The sequence below is a fragment of the Notolepis coatsorum genome, assembly GCF_963971535.1.
Source record: "Notolepis coatsorum genome assembly, chromosome: 1".
NCBI classification, from domain to species: domain Eukaryota; kingdom Metazoa; phylum Chordata; class Actinopteri; order Aulopiformes; family Paralepididae; genus Notolepis; species Notolepis coatsorum.
This window is the reverse complement of record NC_140165.1, coordinates 8,372,201-8,389,582: the sequence shown is the minus strand read 5'-3', so window position 1 is coordinate 8,389,582 and position 17,382 is coordinate 8,372,201. Positions and strand designations below refer to the sequence as shown.

Below are 17,382 nucleotides of genomic sequence, written 5' to 3'. Positions count from 1 at the left end.
AGGTGGCTCTCACATCCAGGTACACAGTGAGGAGGCTCTCACATCCAGGTACACAGTGAGGAGGCTCTCACATCCAGGTACACAGTGAGGAGGCTCTCACATCCAGGTACACAGTGAGGAGGCTCTCACATCACATCCAGGTACACAGTGAGGAGGCTCTCACATCCAGGTACACAGTGAGGAGGCTCTCACATCCAGGTACACAGTGAGGAGGCTCTCACATCCAGGTACACAGTGAGGAGGCTCTCACATCCAGGTACACAGTGAGGAGGCTCTCACATCCAGGTACACAGTGAGGAGGCTCTCACATCCAGGTACACAGTGAGGAGGCTCTCACATCCAGGTACACAGTGAGGAGGCTCTCACATCCAGGTACACAGTGAGGAGGCTCTCACATCCAGGTACACAGTGAGGAGGCTCTCACATCACATCCAGGTACACAGTGATGCTCTCACATCCAGGTACACAGTGAGGAGGCTCTCACATCCAGGTACACAGGGATTAAAATGAGGTGTATTTCTATTATTGGGGTTAACTTGTGGAACAATGCTGATATACAGTTAAGAATGAGTAATTCGATTTTGGTTTTTAAGAAAAAGGTTTGTAAAGCTATTTTTTAAAACTACAAGGGTGAATAACACTGTTTTGTTTTGTTTTTTTCTTTTAGAATACTGTTTTGGAATCTACATTTTTGTATTTTTTTGTAAAGCTAATTTTGAAAACTACAAGGGGGAATAATACTGTTTTGCTAGCTTTTTTTCCCTTTAGAATACTGTTTTGGAGTCAAAGTTTTTGTATTTTTTTGGTAAGAATATAGGACAGGCACATATAAGCACTATGCTTCAGTCTGTACCTTTTCAGTCACTGTAAAAATCAAATATTGATAAATGATGGTGTGTATTGTATTGTGTGAGATGATGACTGAAAAAATAAACTACTACTACTACTACTACTCCCCCCCCTCTCTCTCTTTCTATCTCCCTCCCCCCTCTCTATCTCTCCTCCCCCCTCTCTCCCTCTCTCTCTCCCCCCCCTCTCTATCTCTCCTCCCCCCTCTCTATCTCTCCTCCCCCTCTCTCCCTCTCTCTCTCCCTCCCTCTCTCCCCCCCCTCTCTCTCTCTCTCCCCCCTCTCTCTCTCTTCCCCCCCCCTCTCTATCTCTCCTCCCCCCTCTCTCCCTCTCTCTCTCCCTCCCTCTCTCCCCCCCCTCTATCTCTCTCTCCCCCCTCTCTCTCTCTTTCCCCCCCCCCTCTCTATCTCTCCTCGCCCCTCTCTCCCTCTCTCTCCCCCCCCTCTATCCCCCCCCCCCCTCTCTCAGGATGAGATGCACATAGTGATCCGTAAGCAGCTCTCCAGTGTGGTCCCTAAGTACAGGCGCCTGGGCATCATCGGTGCCGTCATGGTGGTGGGCAGCATGGGAGCCAGCAGGTAGGACCTGTCTTCTGACTCATTTATACTCTTTTGTCACCGTTATGCCATTAACTCATTGGACGCCACGGATTAGCCTCATCCTGTAGTAGCTACCGCCACCGCTGTAAACCTATGGAGTTGCTCACCTTGTTTGCAAGGCTATAACTATTTAAATTAGAGGTGGGCATAGATTACTTTTTTTAATCTAGATTAATCGATCTGCAATCCTGGATTTAATCTAGATTAATCTAGATTAAAATGGCTCAAAAAAAAATCTGCCGAAGGCATTCAAAATATGTGTGTTCTACCCAAATAATGACCTTAAGTAAGTCCTTACTTTTTCTTTCCTCCTTACGTTTCTCAGGCCAGGTGGCCCATTATACCATGAGCCCATCTCCCGTTTCCAAAATGCATTACAGACTGTCTCTATTTCTCCTTCTTCCACCAGTCACTCAGGCAGACCAGCTTGTTTTATGTAGCGGTGTCTACTTATAGTGCCTATAATATTTTTCCTGTTGGGTGCCAGACAGGGCCAAACCCTGCCAATGCAAATCAAATTACCTTTTTAATTGGTTAATTAGGCCTATAGCTCCGGCATAAGACTGTACCACATAAAGGTAGACAAATAATTTAATTAATAGTAGGCCTAGACTACTGAGCAAGCTAAATCATAGGTTAGTTTGCTAAAATGTATCAATCAATTACCTTTTCATAAATTCAAAAAACACTCAAGAGTCATGCTCAATTCAAAATCAAAATGCCCATGTATTGGATTCAATTCAAATCATAAGCAAACATTTCATAAAACAAACAATTCATTTTCAGTCCAGCATGTGTGTTAAACTCCCATAAACCAGTCAGGTCACTCAATTCAGTTCAGCCCGTGGGGCAGCGGTGGCCTAAAGGTTAGAGAAGCGGGTTTGTGACCGGAAGGTTGCCGGTTCGATCCCCGGGACCGGCAGGAACACCAACCGCTGAAGTGCCCTTGAGCCCCAACTGCTCCAGTGGAGTTGCTCAGTGGCCAATGGTGTCAACTGTGGTTGTACTGGGCAGCTCCCAGGTGTGAATGGAACTGTGTGAATGTGAAGCAGGGCGTTCCTGAAAAAGAGCATCTGTGCTCAGCGAACCTACCCTGGGTAAATAAAGGTAACATTTTTTTATTTATTTATTTTTTTTAAGATTAACAGCGTCAATTATATTATCGCACCATACTAGTCTCGCGTTAACGGCCCAGCTCTAATTTAAATATTATAACTATATATGCAATACTATGGCCCATTTGACATCGGGTATCTAATATCGTTCAAGTAATGTGGAAAAGTTATATTTTTTCCATCGTTTTATACCGTGAATATAAGTATAGTTTTAAAGTGGTCTAGGGTAATTCCTGGAAGGCTAGTAATAGCCTGCGACGCATATTATACTTAATCCATTGGCATTTCGTCCCTATACATGCTACAATAAAAAATTCAAATGCATAGGTATTATGTTCCATCATGCATGCAGGAAAGGGGGGGGGGGTCGTTTCTGATTAATTGATTGTCAATAACGGCATTCGTTAGTACAACAGCATACGTTGATCAGGGCGATGGCTATGAAACAATGCACAACCAAGCTGAAATTGACGTTTAAATTGCTCTTACCTCTGGTCGATGCAAAAAAGAATATTCCAATTATTTGATAGCCATCTGCTATGTCCATTTGGCCCACGCCATAACCCCCCACAGCATAATGAATCTGGCGTCCCGAAAGCGATTCAATGCGATCGGGTAAACCCCTCGGTCCACGTTACTCAAAAACTCCGCCCGGAGGAATTTCAATGGCGCACAGCCACATACACAGAGTCAGAAATGAAATGCGACATCGGCCGCATACCACCAGGCGGCGGTATTGGACCTTTGCGATCTCAGACACATTGCCACACAGTACCACAGCCTTCCTGGATGATTTATGAATGGAAATAGCGAATAAAAGAAATAACGCTCTCTCTCTCTCTCTCTCTCTCTCTCTTTCTCTCTCTCTCTCACTCTCTCTCTCCCTCTCTCTCTCTCTCTCTCTCTCTCTCTCCCATCCTCTCTCTCTCTCTCCTCTCTCTCTCTCTCCTCTCTCTCTCTCACACACACACACACATTCATTATCTCTCACACTTACTCACTAACTCTTTTGCTCACTCTCTGCTCTCTCTCTGCTCTCTCTCACACTCACTCTCTTACTCACTAACTCTTTTGCTCACTCTCTCTGCTCTCTCTCACACTCACTCTCTTACTCACTAACTCTTTTGCTCTCTCTCTCTCTCTCTCTCTCTGTCTCTGTCTCTGTCTCTCTCTCTCTCTCTCTCTCTCTCTCTCTCTCTCTCTCTCTCTCTCTCTCTCTCTCTCTCTCTCTCTCTCTCTCCTCTCTCTCTCTCTCTCTCTCCTCTCCAGGCCCAAAGTAGAGGGTTCACAAAGAAGGAGACAAGTTACCGCAGGAGACGTACAGACAGGTGAATGTTACTCCATCATCACAAGACAGTATTAGAGCCAGAGAGCTTATTGTTACTCCATCATCACAAGACACTATTAGAGCCAGAGAGCTTATTGTTACTCCATCATCACAAGACACTATTAGAGCCAGAGAGCTTATTGTTACTCCATCATCACAAGACACTATTAGAGCCAGAGAGCTTATTGTTACTCCATCATCACAAGACACTATTAGAGCCAGAGAGCTTATTGTTTACTCCATCATCACAAGACACTATTAGAGCCAGAGAGCTTATTGTTACTCCATCATCACAAGACACTATTAGAGCCAGACAGGTTATTGTTACTCCATCATCACAAGACACTATTAGAGCCAGAGAGCTTATTGTTACTCCATCATCACAAGACACTATTAGAGCCAGAGAGCTTATTGTTACTCCATCATCACAAGACACTATTAGAGCCAGAGAGCTTATTGTTACTCCATCATCACAAGACACTATTAGAGCCAGAGAGCTTATTGTTACTCCATCATCACAAGACACTATTAGAGCCAGAGAGCTTATTGTTACTCCATCATCACAAGACACTATTAGAGCCAGAGAGCTTATTGTTACTCCATCATCACAAGACACTATTAGAGCCAGACAGGTTATTGTTACTCCATCATCACAAGACACTATTAGAGCCAGAGAGCTTATTGTTACTCCATCATCACAAGAACACTATTAGAGCCAGAGAGCTTATTGTTACTCCATCATCACAAGACACTGTTAGAGCCAGAGAGGTTATTGTTACTCCATCATCACAAGACACTATTAGAGCCAGAGAGCTTATTGTTACTCCATCATCACAAGACACTATTAGAGCCAGAGAGCTTATTGTTACTCCATCATCACAAGACACTATTAGAGCAGAGAGCTTATTGTTACTCCACCATCACAAGACACTATTAGAGCCAGAGAGCTTATTGTTACTCCATCATCACAAGACACTATTAGAGCCAGAGAGCTTATTGTTACTCAACCATCACAAGACACTATTAGAGCCAGAGAGCTTATTGTTACTCCATCATCACAAGACACTATTAGAGCAGAGAGGTATTGTGGTTGACCTCTGGCCTGTATGTGGTTGACCTCTTGACCTGTATGTGTTTGACCTCTTGACACCTGTATGTGGTTGACCTCTGACACCTGTATGTGGTTGACCTCTTGACCTGTATGTGTTTGACCTCTGACCTCAGGTCACGGCCCTGCTGGAGCTGGTGAAGGCGTTGCAGCGAGAGTTCTCCAGAGGCGGCCGGTCTGTACTACGACGAGCTGGCTAACCTGATCCCTCACCTGCCCCCTGGACAAGCAGGTTCAGGTCTGACCTCCGACCTCTGACCCAACACACACCCTGTGGGAACCTATCCTCAATATAGCCAGATGCACTCAGCTTCACAGTGGGCTGTATTACACTGTAATCAGGGGTGTAAAAAGTACCCAGAAATGATACTTAAGTGAAAGTATGGGTACTGTCTCAAAATCTCACTCAAGTAAAAGTCAGAGTATCTGGCTAAAAACACACACTTTAAACTTTTTTACACCTTTATTTGTAGAATTTTAGATTATTTATTATTATTATTATTATTTGAACAAACATACATATATCTAAAAACACACTTGAGTAAAAGTCAAAAAGTTTCTACTTTTAAATGTACTTAAGTACTAAAAAGTTAAAGTTAAAAAAAATTCTGACTGTCTATTCTTCTGATAGCAGGTGTTTAATCAAAGATCCCCGCTTTCTAGTCTTGCACAAGGACCAATCAGCATGGGTATGGGCGGGTTCATTTTCCATTGATGGGGATTTGATTGGCTGTAAATAAAGTGCGGCCGCAGGATTAATAACGTTAACGTTACTTTGGCCAGAGAAACAAATATACTAATTAAAATGGTTGGACCTGCGAGATTTGTACTTTGTACTTTGTAGGTCTGCATTTTAAATGTAAGGAAAAAGTTAAAAGTATGTTTTTCTTCTCTGAAATGTAATTGAGTAAAAGTACAAGTATACAAACGTAATCATACTCGAGTAAAGTACAAATCCCCAAAAACAGTACTTAAGTATTGTAACGAAGTACAATTACTCAAGTACTTTACACCCCCTGACTGTAATCATAGTATAACTACCTACCTCATAATATTATACTATAGTCTACCCATATTACTCAATAGTGCTGTATGTAATAACTTACTCAGTCAAATGGATCCGGCTAATACAATTTATTAACTCAGATGAAAGTATCAATACGGAATAGGTAGAGAAAATGGCTGAATGGCCCTCACCCTGTGACCGGCTTTGACACCAGGGAGAAGAGGGGGAATCACAAAGAGGGGGCTCCTATACCCAAGAGGGGGGAGGGGACACACACCATAAACTGGAGGTTTGAGAAGACACGTCTGGATCATGGAACAGAGGGGGGAGACAAGCTCTTATTTCCCCACACTAGCCAGTAGGTATATAGAAGGATATATGCATGTATATTCAGACAGATCACCCGTTTCGAGCCCCGGTCAAGGCCGTTGTCGGAAAGTGGTGTTGTTGGTCCAGCAGGGGGCAATCTGTCCTCTGGACTAGTCAGTAACAATGCCCCTGTTACGGTGATAGGGACACCGTACAGCTGCGTGTGCCGTCCTTCGGATGAGACGTTAAACCGAGGTCCTGACTGAATCTCGTCGTTAAAGAACCCAGGACGCCTATCGCAAAGAGTAGGGGGTTCCCTGACTTTCCTGGCCAAATTCACAATCAGGTCTTGGTCATCAGGCCACCTAATCATCCCTTCCCCTTAATTGGCTGACATCGATCCCTGTCTCCTGAGCCGTTCAGCCATTGTGTAGTAGTGTGATGTGTGCCTGGTGCCAGTGTGTATGGCAGCCATTGAGCCTGCTGTAGCCCAAGGTTGGGTGCTACCAGTGGTGGTGAAGGAGGCAATTTACACCCTACATTGTGGGGAGCGCTTTGAGTGTCTATAGAAAAGCGCTATATAAATGTAATGAAATTATTATTATTATTATTATTATTATTATTATTATTATTATTATTATTATTATTATTATTATTATTATTATTATTATTATTATTATTATTATTATTATAAGTAGGTATACGGATTATAATGCAGGTATATTCAGACAACACTATTGTACTAGGGTAGACTATGGTATGAGGTAGGTAGTTATGGTTATTATGATTACTGTTATCATAGTTGTAGACTGTAACTTTAACCATGTTTAATAATGGTTTATGTTCCTTTAACCATGTTTAATAATGGTTTATGTTCCTTTAACCATGTTTAATAATGGTGTATGTTCCTTTAACCATGTTTAATAATGGTGTATGTTCCTTTAACCATGTTTAATAATGGTCCCTGTGTTCCTCCGGCCAACAGGGACTGGATAGGAAGCCGTGTTCTGGATAACTTCCAGGATGACTTCGTGGTGGACCTGGGCCCAGTCGTTACCGGGTCAGTGCCGTTAGCAGGATGTTTTAGCAACTGTTCTTAGTGTTCACCCAGAACCAGATCCACCCAGAACCAGATCCACCCAGAACCAGATCCAGTGTTAGAGAATCACACAGAACCAGATCTAGAATCACACACAATCTCTCTCTATCTTTCTCTCTCTCTCTCTCTCTCTCTCTCTCTCTTCTCTCTCTCTCTCTCATACTCTCTCTCTCCTCTCTCTCTCTCCTCTCTCTCTCTCTCTCTCTCTCTCTCTCTCTCTCTTCCTATCACCTACAAAACCCTCCTGCTCACCTACAAGTCCCTCCACGCTCTGGCACCTCAGTACCTCACTGACCTCCTCCACCCCTACACTCAGTCACGGTCCCTACGATCCACGGACACTGGTCAGCTCTCCATCCCCCGAACCAGACTGCGGACCTTCGGGGACAGAGCTTTCAGCGTGGCAGCTCCCACCCTCTGGAACTCCCTCCCCGCAGAACTCCGCAAACGCCCCAACTTTGGACTCATTCAAAAAAACTGCTCAAAACCCACCTCTTCAACTTGGCCTTTAACCCCTAATTTCTCACTTTTATGTTGTGTCTGTCCACTATGTTTGTTACTTTTTGTTATTTCCCCACCTATGTATGTCTTTTGAAAGGCGCTATATAAAATGAAGCTATTATTATTATTATTATTATTATTATTATCATGAGTTGCTGCAGGTTTGCAGATTTTTTATTTTATTTTAACATTAGTTGACTGTATCCAGCGTGATGACACTGTTATTGTTTTTTTTCTTCAAATGTTTGTCCTACGATTGTGTCAAAATAAAGTATTCAATCTCTCTCTCTCTCTTTCTCTCTCTGTCTCTCTCTCTCTCTCTCTCTCTCTCTCTCTCTCTCTCTCTCTCTCTCTCCCCCCCCCCCTCTCAGGTCGTTTCCCTTCCCTGCCAGGGTGATGTACAACCTGGACGAGGAGGAGAGCGAGGGGGGGGGCATCTCTGTCAACCTGCTCCCCCTGCTGGCCCAGGACCTCCTGCACACGGCAGAGCTGAGGGGTCACCCTGAGAAGACGGCGCACAGGTCAGTACCCCAGCATGCCGTTCAGCGGTGTCACGGTTAATAGGGTCCCCTCTCAATACACTACAATACGCCCTGCACACGGCAGAGCTGAGGAGTCACACTGAGAAGACGCACAAGTCAGTCAATCACCTCTTTCTTTACATACTCTTCCGCCCCCTTATCAGCGGCCATATCTGCCGGTGTTCTTCTCCCTTCATTTTCACCGAAAAGCCTGGCTGGGAATAGCAAAGTTGGGCGGAGGGCACAACAGGGACAATGACCTCTCGATATTCCCCTCTCTGCGCTACAACATCGGGCGTGAAGTCCTCGGAAATGGCCACTTTACATTCACCAAGGTGTAATCGGCCCCTCCTGTGCAGCGGGCCGCTCGCATAATCAGCTCCTTCGTGCGTACATTTACATTTACATTTACATTTACATTTAGTCATTTAGCTGACGCTTTTATCCAAAGCGACTTACAAGTTCTGTACGACAAGACAGCAAGAAGGGTACAACTCTATCAGCTGAGTAACAATGTTCATCAAAGTGTTGCGTGTTACAGTGTAGGTTAGTTTATTAGGACAAGTGCATGACAGTAAGGTTAGTTAGGGTTAGATTTTTAATTTTTAATTTTTTTTATTATCATTTCAGATAATGGTTGAAGAAGTGAGTCTTTAGTCGACGGCGAAAGATTGGACGGGTTTCGGCTGTCCTAACTGGGATGGGTAGTTCATTCCACCATTGTGGGGCAAGGATTGAGAATAGGCGACTTCTCTTTGATGACCCTCCCGGAGCTTGGATAGGAGTAGGTCTGAGACGGCCAGAAGATGCAGAGCGTAGGGGTCTTGAGGGTGTGTAGTTAGAGACCATTGACCGGAGGTAGGCGGGAGCGGTTCCCTTTGCCGCACGGTATGCTAGGTCGAGGGCCTTGAAGCGGATTCGTGCAGCAATGGGGAGCCAGTGCAGGTCCCTAAGAAGTGGGGTGACATGGGGTGACGTGCGTAGACCGTGTAGCCTCGCAATAATGGGTCTGGGCGCTCCCCGGTTCTCGTCGGACCTCGCCGGGCCAGTTCTGTAGGCCGTCTCTCACACGATGGAGGTGCGGCCCCTCGAACGTCAAGGCCGACAATCTGCTGTAACGAGCCGGGCATGGAGTCCACGAGACGGGTCCCTTCGGATCCCTCCGGGACTCCCGCCATACGGACGTTGAGACGTCTCTCCCGGGACTAGTGTTGTCAAAGATATCGAAAAATCGATACATATCGATTCTGAATATTTAAAACGGTTTCAATACTCATTTCCCGCAATATCGATATTTAATTATTAATTTTTTTGTATAAGGAAGTTGCATTGTTCATTTCAATACCTGTAATAGTACAGTAGTCCACACACACACACACATGTGCATTCAGTTAAGTCGGAATATGACTGTAATACAAACTGTTCAGTTTGTCAGGTACATGCAACACAGATTACAGTGTTGACATCTGTCTGCTTGAGAAAATACCATGTTCTGCAATAAAAATTATCGAAGTGAGATGAACAGTTATTTTTAAATGTGTGATCTAAAGATAAACAAAGGGTTTTAAAAGTGTTATATTTATCTTCTCTTATAGTACCAGAGAGAAGCTGAGGAGAATCAACTAGCAACAAAGCAACATTTATAAAAAAAAAAAAAAAAATTGTAATCTTTTTTACATTTTAAGATTGAACCTTTTTCCCTGTGGTATCGAAAATGGTATCGAATATCGATACTTTTCAAGGTATCGTATCGAAGTTCGAAATTCCAGTATCGTGACAACACTACTCCCGGGACTGCATCTCACAGATCGCATCCCGGCCCCCTCCCACTGCTTGTCGAGCAAGGCCCCCCTCCAGGAATAGCAGTATCTCGGCCTGCTTGTCGAGCAAGGCCCCCCTCCAGGAATAGTAGTCTCTCTGCCTGCTTGTCGAGCAAGGCCCCCCTCCAGGAATAGTAGTCTCTCTGCCTGCTTGTCGAGCAAGGCCCCCCTCCAGGAATAGTAGTCTCTCTGCCTGCTTGTCGAGCAAGGCCCCCCTCCAGGAATAGTAGTCTCTCTGCCTGCTTGTCGAGCAAGGCCCCCCTCCAGGAATAGTAGTCTCTCTGCCTGCTTGTCGAGCAAGGCCCCCCTCCAGGAATAGTAGTCTCTCTGCCTGCTTGTCGAGCAAGGCCCCCTCCAGGAATAGTAGTCTCTCTGCCTGCTTGTCGAGCAAGGCCCCCTCCAGGAATAGTAGTCTCTCTGCCTGCTTGTCGAGCAAGGCCCCCTCCAGGAATAGTAGTCTCTCTGCCTGCTTGTCGAGCAAGGCCCCCTCCAGGAATAGTAGTCTCTCTGCCTGCTTGTCGAGCAAGGCCCCCCTCCAGGAATAGTAGTCTCTCTGCCTGCTTGTCGAGCAAGGCCCCCCTCCAGGAATAGTAGTCTCTCTGCCTGCTTGTCGAGCAAGGCCCCCTCCAGGAATAGTAGTCTCTCTGCCTGCTTGTCGAGCAAGGCCCCCTCCAGGAATAGTAGTCTCTCTGCCTGCTTGTCGAGCAAGGCCCCCTCCAGGAATAGTAGTCTCTCTGCCTGCTTGTCGAGCAAGGCCCCCTCCAGGAATAGTAGTCTCTCTGCCTGCTTGTCGAGCAAGGCCCCCCTCCAGGAATAGTAGTCTCTCTGCCTGCTTGTCGAGCAAGGCCCCCCTCCAGGAATAGTAGTCTCTCTGCCTGCTTGTCGAGCAAGGCCCCCCTCCAGGAATAGCAGTCTCTCTGCCTGCTTCTCGAGCAAGGCCCCCCTCCAGGAATAGTAGTCTCTCTGCCTGCTTGTCGAGCAAGGCCCCCTCCAGGAATAGTAGTCTCTCTGCCTGCTTGTCGAGCACGGCCCCCTCCAGGAATAGTAGTCTCTCTGCCTGCTTGTCGAGCAAGGCCCCCTCCAGGAATAGTAGTCTCTCTGCCTGCTTGTCGAGCAAGGCCCCCCTCCAGGAATAGTAGTCTCTCTGCCTGCTTGTCGAGCAAGGCCCCCCTCCAGGAATAGCAGTCTCTCTGCCTGCTTCTCGAGCAAGGCCCCCCTCCAGGAATAGTAGTCTCTCTGCCTGCTTGTCGAGCAAGGCCCCCCTCCAGGAATAGTAGTCTCTCTGCCTGCTTGTCGAGCAAGGCCCCCCTTCAGGAATAGTAGTCTCTCTGCCTGCTTGGAAGTTTCTTCGGTTAGGGAGGTTATTTCAGTTGCATTAGCCCTGGCCATTGAATTCAGCGACTCCACCCTCTCCATGACCAAATCAATTGCTGTCCTGATTTCCAAATGTAACCGTTCGTCCAAAGCTCTCGAATAGCTCCTTTTACCGTCCTGGCTGATTCAACCGCAGCATTAGCTATTAGCCTGCCAATAGTATCCAGGCTCGTGTCGCGGCGTCGTTCTCCCCCGAGCCACCGAACGTTTAGCTGCCATCTCCCATGCTCAAAAACGTGTATACTCGATGTATCTAACAAAATACTGTACAACGTAATTAAATAAAATAAGACTAATGGGTAAAAGTATGATAAAAGAACTTACTTTGGGGAGCCTAGCTGAAACACAATGCTCCCTATGCTCACCCATGCCCCCTCGAAAATTCGAAGATTCAAACTCATCCCTACTAGGTAGGGGTGGAGCTGGACTCTCTAGCGGTGGTGGCGGATAGGAGGAGCCTTGCTAAGCTCCAGGCCATCAGGGAAAACCCCTCCCACCCACTATACACAGACTTGGCTGACAGGAGGAGCATGTTCAGTGCTAGCTAACACTCCCAAAATGTAGCACTGAATGGCACAGGAAGTCCTTCATTCCGACAGCCATCAGACTTTACAATGCATCACTGTGCCTCACTGCATCACTGAGCACAGAGTGACAGAGTAACAGTACCATCTTCCTGGACTTTACATTTAAAACAACATTGTCAATATTACACTTACTGTACACTTAGGGCTAGATCCACAAAGAATGGATTGCACGGAGCAAGTTGCACCCTTACTTACAATTCATTATGAATTGAAAATGGGGGACCCTGATGTAAACAAGACGAAAGTCTTTCTCTGGTCTGCATCCCTTAACAATTGTGTGTATTGAGCCGTACTGTATTGTACCCATTCTGCAATCTGTTAATAACATTTTCATTCAATCAATCACCGTGCAGATTGATTGATTGAATGAAAGTTTTATTAACAGATTCAATACACACAATTGTTAAGGGGATGCAGACCAGAGAAAGACTTTCATCTTGTTTAGTTCAAGTTTCTTTATTAGTTGTCATACAGAAATACAGAATACTTTGCATGAAATGCTTCTTTCTGTTTTGCTCCTGAGAGTGTGCTAGATAATAACAAGATGGTATAAAATAAGTATAATATAAGTATAAAATAGAAAGTCAAGAAGTAAAGTACATAAACAAGTGTAAACAACCAAATTGTTCAGTATACCTATATATACAGTATGTACAGCTGGTACAAAATGGTGAGGTATAGCTTAGCTTGTGGTGCCACCTTGTGGTGGTGAGGTGCAATAAGGAATGAAAATAATGTGCAATTTCCTTACCAATAATATAAATATAAAGTGTAAAGTGTGTTAGTGTCTAAAGTGGTAAAGTGTGTTGTTTATTTAAAGTGAGTGTGTGTGTGCTGTGGTGTGTTGATGGTTTGTTATTGTTCATTGTTCATTGAGCATCCTGATGGCCTGGGGATAGAAGCTCCTTCTGAGTCTCTCTGTGCTTGCCATGAGACTCCGGTATCGCTTGCCTGACCGCAGCAGTTCAAAGAGGCAGTTGTTTGGGTGGTCTTTGATTATTCTCTTAGCTCTTGCCCATGCACCGCTTGTTGTAAATGTCCTTGGAGAGTGGGAAGCCCACTTCCAATTGTGCGTTCGGCTGAACGGCCACTCTCTGTAGTCTGCTACGGTCTTGTGCAGTGCTATTCCCAAACCAGGAGGTGATATTGCCAGTCAGGATGCTCTCTATTGTACATGAGTAGAAGTAGAGGCGTTGTCATGCCTTCTTGATAACACTGTCAATGTGTGTGGTCCATGTCAAGTCCTCGGATATGTGGACTCCAAGGTACTTAAAACTGTTCACTCTCTCAACCGGTGCCCCCGTCGATGCTGAGGGGGCTGTAGTCCCTGACCCCGACCTCCTAAAGTCCACAATCATCTCCTTTGTTTTTGCTGACGTTCAGGGAGAGGCTGTTCTCTTGACACCATCCCGCTAGAACCTTTACCTCTTCCAGGTAGGCCCTCTCGTCGTTTTGCAGAGATCAGGCCCACCACTACTGTGTCGTCAGAAAATGTTATGATTGTGTTGTTGTTCCGCTGTGCCACACAGTCATGTGTGGACAGGGAATAGAGGAGGGGGACTCAGAACACAGCCCTGGGGCCGGGGCTGGCCCCTATGTTGAGAGTGATGGATGAGGAGGTGCAGTTAGCCTGCTCTCACCACCTGGGGTCTACCCGTCAGGAAGTCCAAAGACCCACTGGCAGAGGTCATAGTTCAAGCCCAGGTCCCTGAGCTTGGCTATGAGTTTTGGAGGGGGACTATGGGTGTTGAATGCTGAGGCTGTAGTCGATGAATAGCATTCTCACATACTTCCCCTGCCTCTTGTCCAGGTGTGATGCTGCTGTGTGCAGCACATGGGCTATGACGTCCTCCGTGGACCTGTTGGGGCGGTATGGCAAATTGCAGGGGGGGTCCAGGGTGTTGGGGAGGGAGGAACAGATGTAGCCCTTTACTAGCTTCTAAAAGCACTTCATGGCTATGGAGGCGAGGTGTTTATATCAGGGTCCCCCATTTTCAATTCATAATGAATTGTAAGTAAGGGTGCAACTTGCTCCGTGCAATCCATTCTTTGTGGATCTAGCCTTCAATGTAGATCTCTGTATTTTTAGTTTTTAGTTTACTGTGAGCGATTTGTAGTGCTAAAGTATTTCTATTCTATTCTCTTCTCTTCTATCTATTCTAATTCTATTCTATTCTATTCTATTCTATTCTATTCTATTCTATTCTATTCTATTCTATTCTATTCTATTCTATTATCTTCTCTTCTCTTCTCTTCTCCTATTCTCTTCTATTATCTTCTATTCTCTTCTCTTCTCTTCTATTCTATTCTCTTCTATTATCTTCTATTCTATTCTCTTCTATTCTATTATCTTCTATTCTATTATCTTCTCTTCTCTTCTCCTATTCTCTTATATTCTCTTCTCTTCTATTCTCTTCTCTTCTCTTCTATTACCTTCTCTTCTATTCTATTCTCTTCTCTTCCCTCCTCTTCTCTTCCCTCCTCTTCTCTTCTCTTCTCTTCTCTTCTCTTCTCTTTCTCTCTTCTCTTCTCTTCTCTTCTCTCTCTTCTCTTCTCTTCTCTTCTCTTCTCTTCTCTTCTCTTCCCTCCTCTTCTCTTCTCTTCTCTTCTCTCTCTTCTCTTCTCTTCTCTTCTCTTCTCTTCTCTTCTCTTTTCTCTTCTCTTCTCTTCTCTTCCTCCTCTTCTTTTCCCTCCTATTTTCTTCTCTTCTCTTCCCTCCGCTTCTCTTTTCTTCCTCCTCTTCTCTTCCTCCTCTTCTCTTCTATTCCCTCCTCTTCTCTTCTATTCCCTCCTCTTCTCTTCACTTCTCTCTTCTTCTCTTCTCTTCTTTTCTCTTCTCTTCTCTTCTCTTCTCTCCCCCCCTCTTCTCTCCCCTCCTCTTCTCTCCTCTTCTCTTCCCTCCCCTTCTCTTCTCTTCTCTTCTCTTCTCTTCTCTTCTCTCCCTCCTCTCTTCTCTCCCCCCTCTTCTCTCCCCTCCTCTTCTCTTCTCTCCCCTCCTCTTCTCTTCTCTTCTCTTCTCTTCTCTTCTCTTCTCTTCTCTTCTCTTCTCTTCTCTTCTCTTCTCTTCTCTTCTCTTCTCTTCTCTTCTCTTCTCTTCTCTTCTCCCCTTCCCTTCCCTTCCCTTCCCTTCCCTCCTTCCCTTCCCTTCCCTTCCCTTCCCTTCCCTTCCCTTCCCTTCCCTTCCCTTCCTCCCTCCCCTCCCCTCCCCTCCCCTCCCTCCCTTCCCTTCACTTCCCTTCCCTTCCTTCCCTCCCCTCCCCTCCCCTCCCCTCCTCTGTGGGCCAGGAGGGTGTCTCCGCTCTGCCTGTCTCCGTTCTTCAGACTGCTGAGGCTGTGTGAGGACCAGAAGGGAGACCTGGAGGAGATCGATGCCCTGCTTGGTGAGGAGGGGGATGGGGGAGGAGGATGATGGGAGGACAAGGGGGAGGACGTGACAGAATCTTCCAGGATTGAATGATTGATTGAAAACGTTATTAACATATTGCAGAATGGGTACAATACAGTACGGCTCAATACACACAATTGTTAAGTGATGAAGACCAGAGAAAGACTTTCCTCTTGTTTACATCAGGGTCCCCCATTTTCAATTCATCAAGACATTTATGACATCCAAGACATACAAATATACGGTACTGTGTAAGAAAGAGAGAACATCATAAAAAAAAATAGAAATCCGAAGGGGAAGAAACTGTACATTAGAGGGGGTTGGGTGGGTGGGGGGGGGGGGGATTTTGACATTACAGGGGCCAGTTTCTTTCTTACATTTCTTTATTTAATGTAATCTTTCATTTCTAATTTCAGTTTCTAATCTAGTTTATTAGATTAGATTAGATTAAAATGTATTGTCATCATGCAGCACAAGTACAGTACAGCGAAAAAAAGTTTGCCGTCCAACCAGAGTGCAAATGTAACAGTAAAGTGCAACAGTGATATACAGTGTAAAAGTGAATAAATGGAATACACATACCGTATATAACAAAGCTACTGAGTAAATATGCTACACTGTTCTATGTACAGTATTATTATGTACAGTGATACAGGTATAAATACGCTATGGTAGTAGGTCATACTGGCCAGTGGTACAACTAATAAGGGATATGTACAGGTATAGTCCGTATAGATATAGTATCTACAATGTGTACAGAGCGGGTATGTATACAGGTATGCAAATGTGTGTGTGTGTGCATGTGTGTGTGTGTGTGTGTGTGTCTCTCCCTATCTCTCTCTCCCTCTGTCTCTCTCTCTGTCTCTTGTCTCTCTTTGTCTCCCTCTCCCCCTCATTATATATCTCCCTTCCCCCCCCTCTCTCTGTCTCTCTCTCTCTGTCTCTCTCTCTCTCTCTCTCTCTCTCTCTCTCTCTCTCTCTCTCTCTCTCTCTCTCTCTCTCTCTCTCTCTCTCTCTCTCTCTCTCTCTCTCTCTTCCCCCCCCCCCTCCATCCCCCAGGCTGTCCTCTGGTGTTGACAGACATGAGTGTGGTCGAGAAGGCAGAGAGTCTGTCTAAAGCAGAGAGAGAGTTCCTCTGTACTTTGCTCTTCCACGCCATCAACTGGTTCAGAGAGGTAACTACATGTTTTCTTTTACATAATATATATTTTAAATATTAGATTGTATTAGATTACATTTATTGTCATTGCACAAGTACAGAGTACAATGATATGCAGTTGGCATCTAACCAGAGTGCAAAGAGGGAGTAAAGTGCGTTGCAGTATACAGTATAACATGTGAATAATGTGGAGTATATATGACAAAGCTATGGAGTAAATATGCTAAGCTAAATGTATATTATTATATACAGTGGTACAAGTATGAATACACTATGGTAATAAACCATACTAGCCAGTGGTTTAACTAAGAGTAGGTATGGATATATATAATATATATATATTAGTGCTGTCAATAGATTAAAAAAAATTAACAAATTAATCTCACAATTTTCTGTAATTAATCTAGATTAAAAATAGCATTTTTCTACTTAAGACCGAAGCTTGTAACAGATATTTACTTGAGTAAAATCATGGAATTAATGTAAAATCAACACAAAGAAAGTATATTTAGATTCAAAGACTATTTTAATAGCTTTCTTTGAATATAGTTTCTCTCCTGTGAAATACAAATGTTCAACAAAACCATCAACATTGACTCAGCTAGACCTCTTTCTTATATCCG

At 44.8% G+C, this 17,382-nt stretch overlaps 1 protein-coding gene across 1 annotated transcript in view; it reads left to right on the top strand.

Moving 5' to 3' along the window:
- The window catches only part of fancd2 (FA complementation group D2), a gene marked incomplete at its 5' end in the record, with an annotated part of 93,662 nt that overhangs the window by 32,556 nt on the left and 43,724 nt on the right, over positions 1 to 17,382 (top strand). Inside the window, 11 exon segments of the mRNA XM_084333743.1 lie at positions 1,318 to 1,427; positions 3,833 to 3,857; positions 3,859 to 3,891; positions 5,115 to 5,138; positions 5,140 to 5,205; positions 5,207 to 5,236; positions 7,299 to 7,301; positions 7,303 to 7,373; positions 8,285 to 8,434; positions 15,501 to 15,595; positions 16,660 to 16,775. Of these exon segments, the coding sequence (XP_084189869.1) occupies positions 1,318 to 1,427; positions 3,833 to 3,857; positions 3,859 to 3,891; positions 5,115 to 5,138; positions 5,140 to 5,205; positions 5,207 to 5,236; positions 7,299 to 7,301; positions 7,303 to 7,373; positions 8,285 to 8,434; positions 15,501 to 15,595; positions 16,660 to 16,775 (723 nt within the window).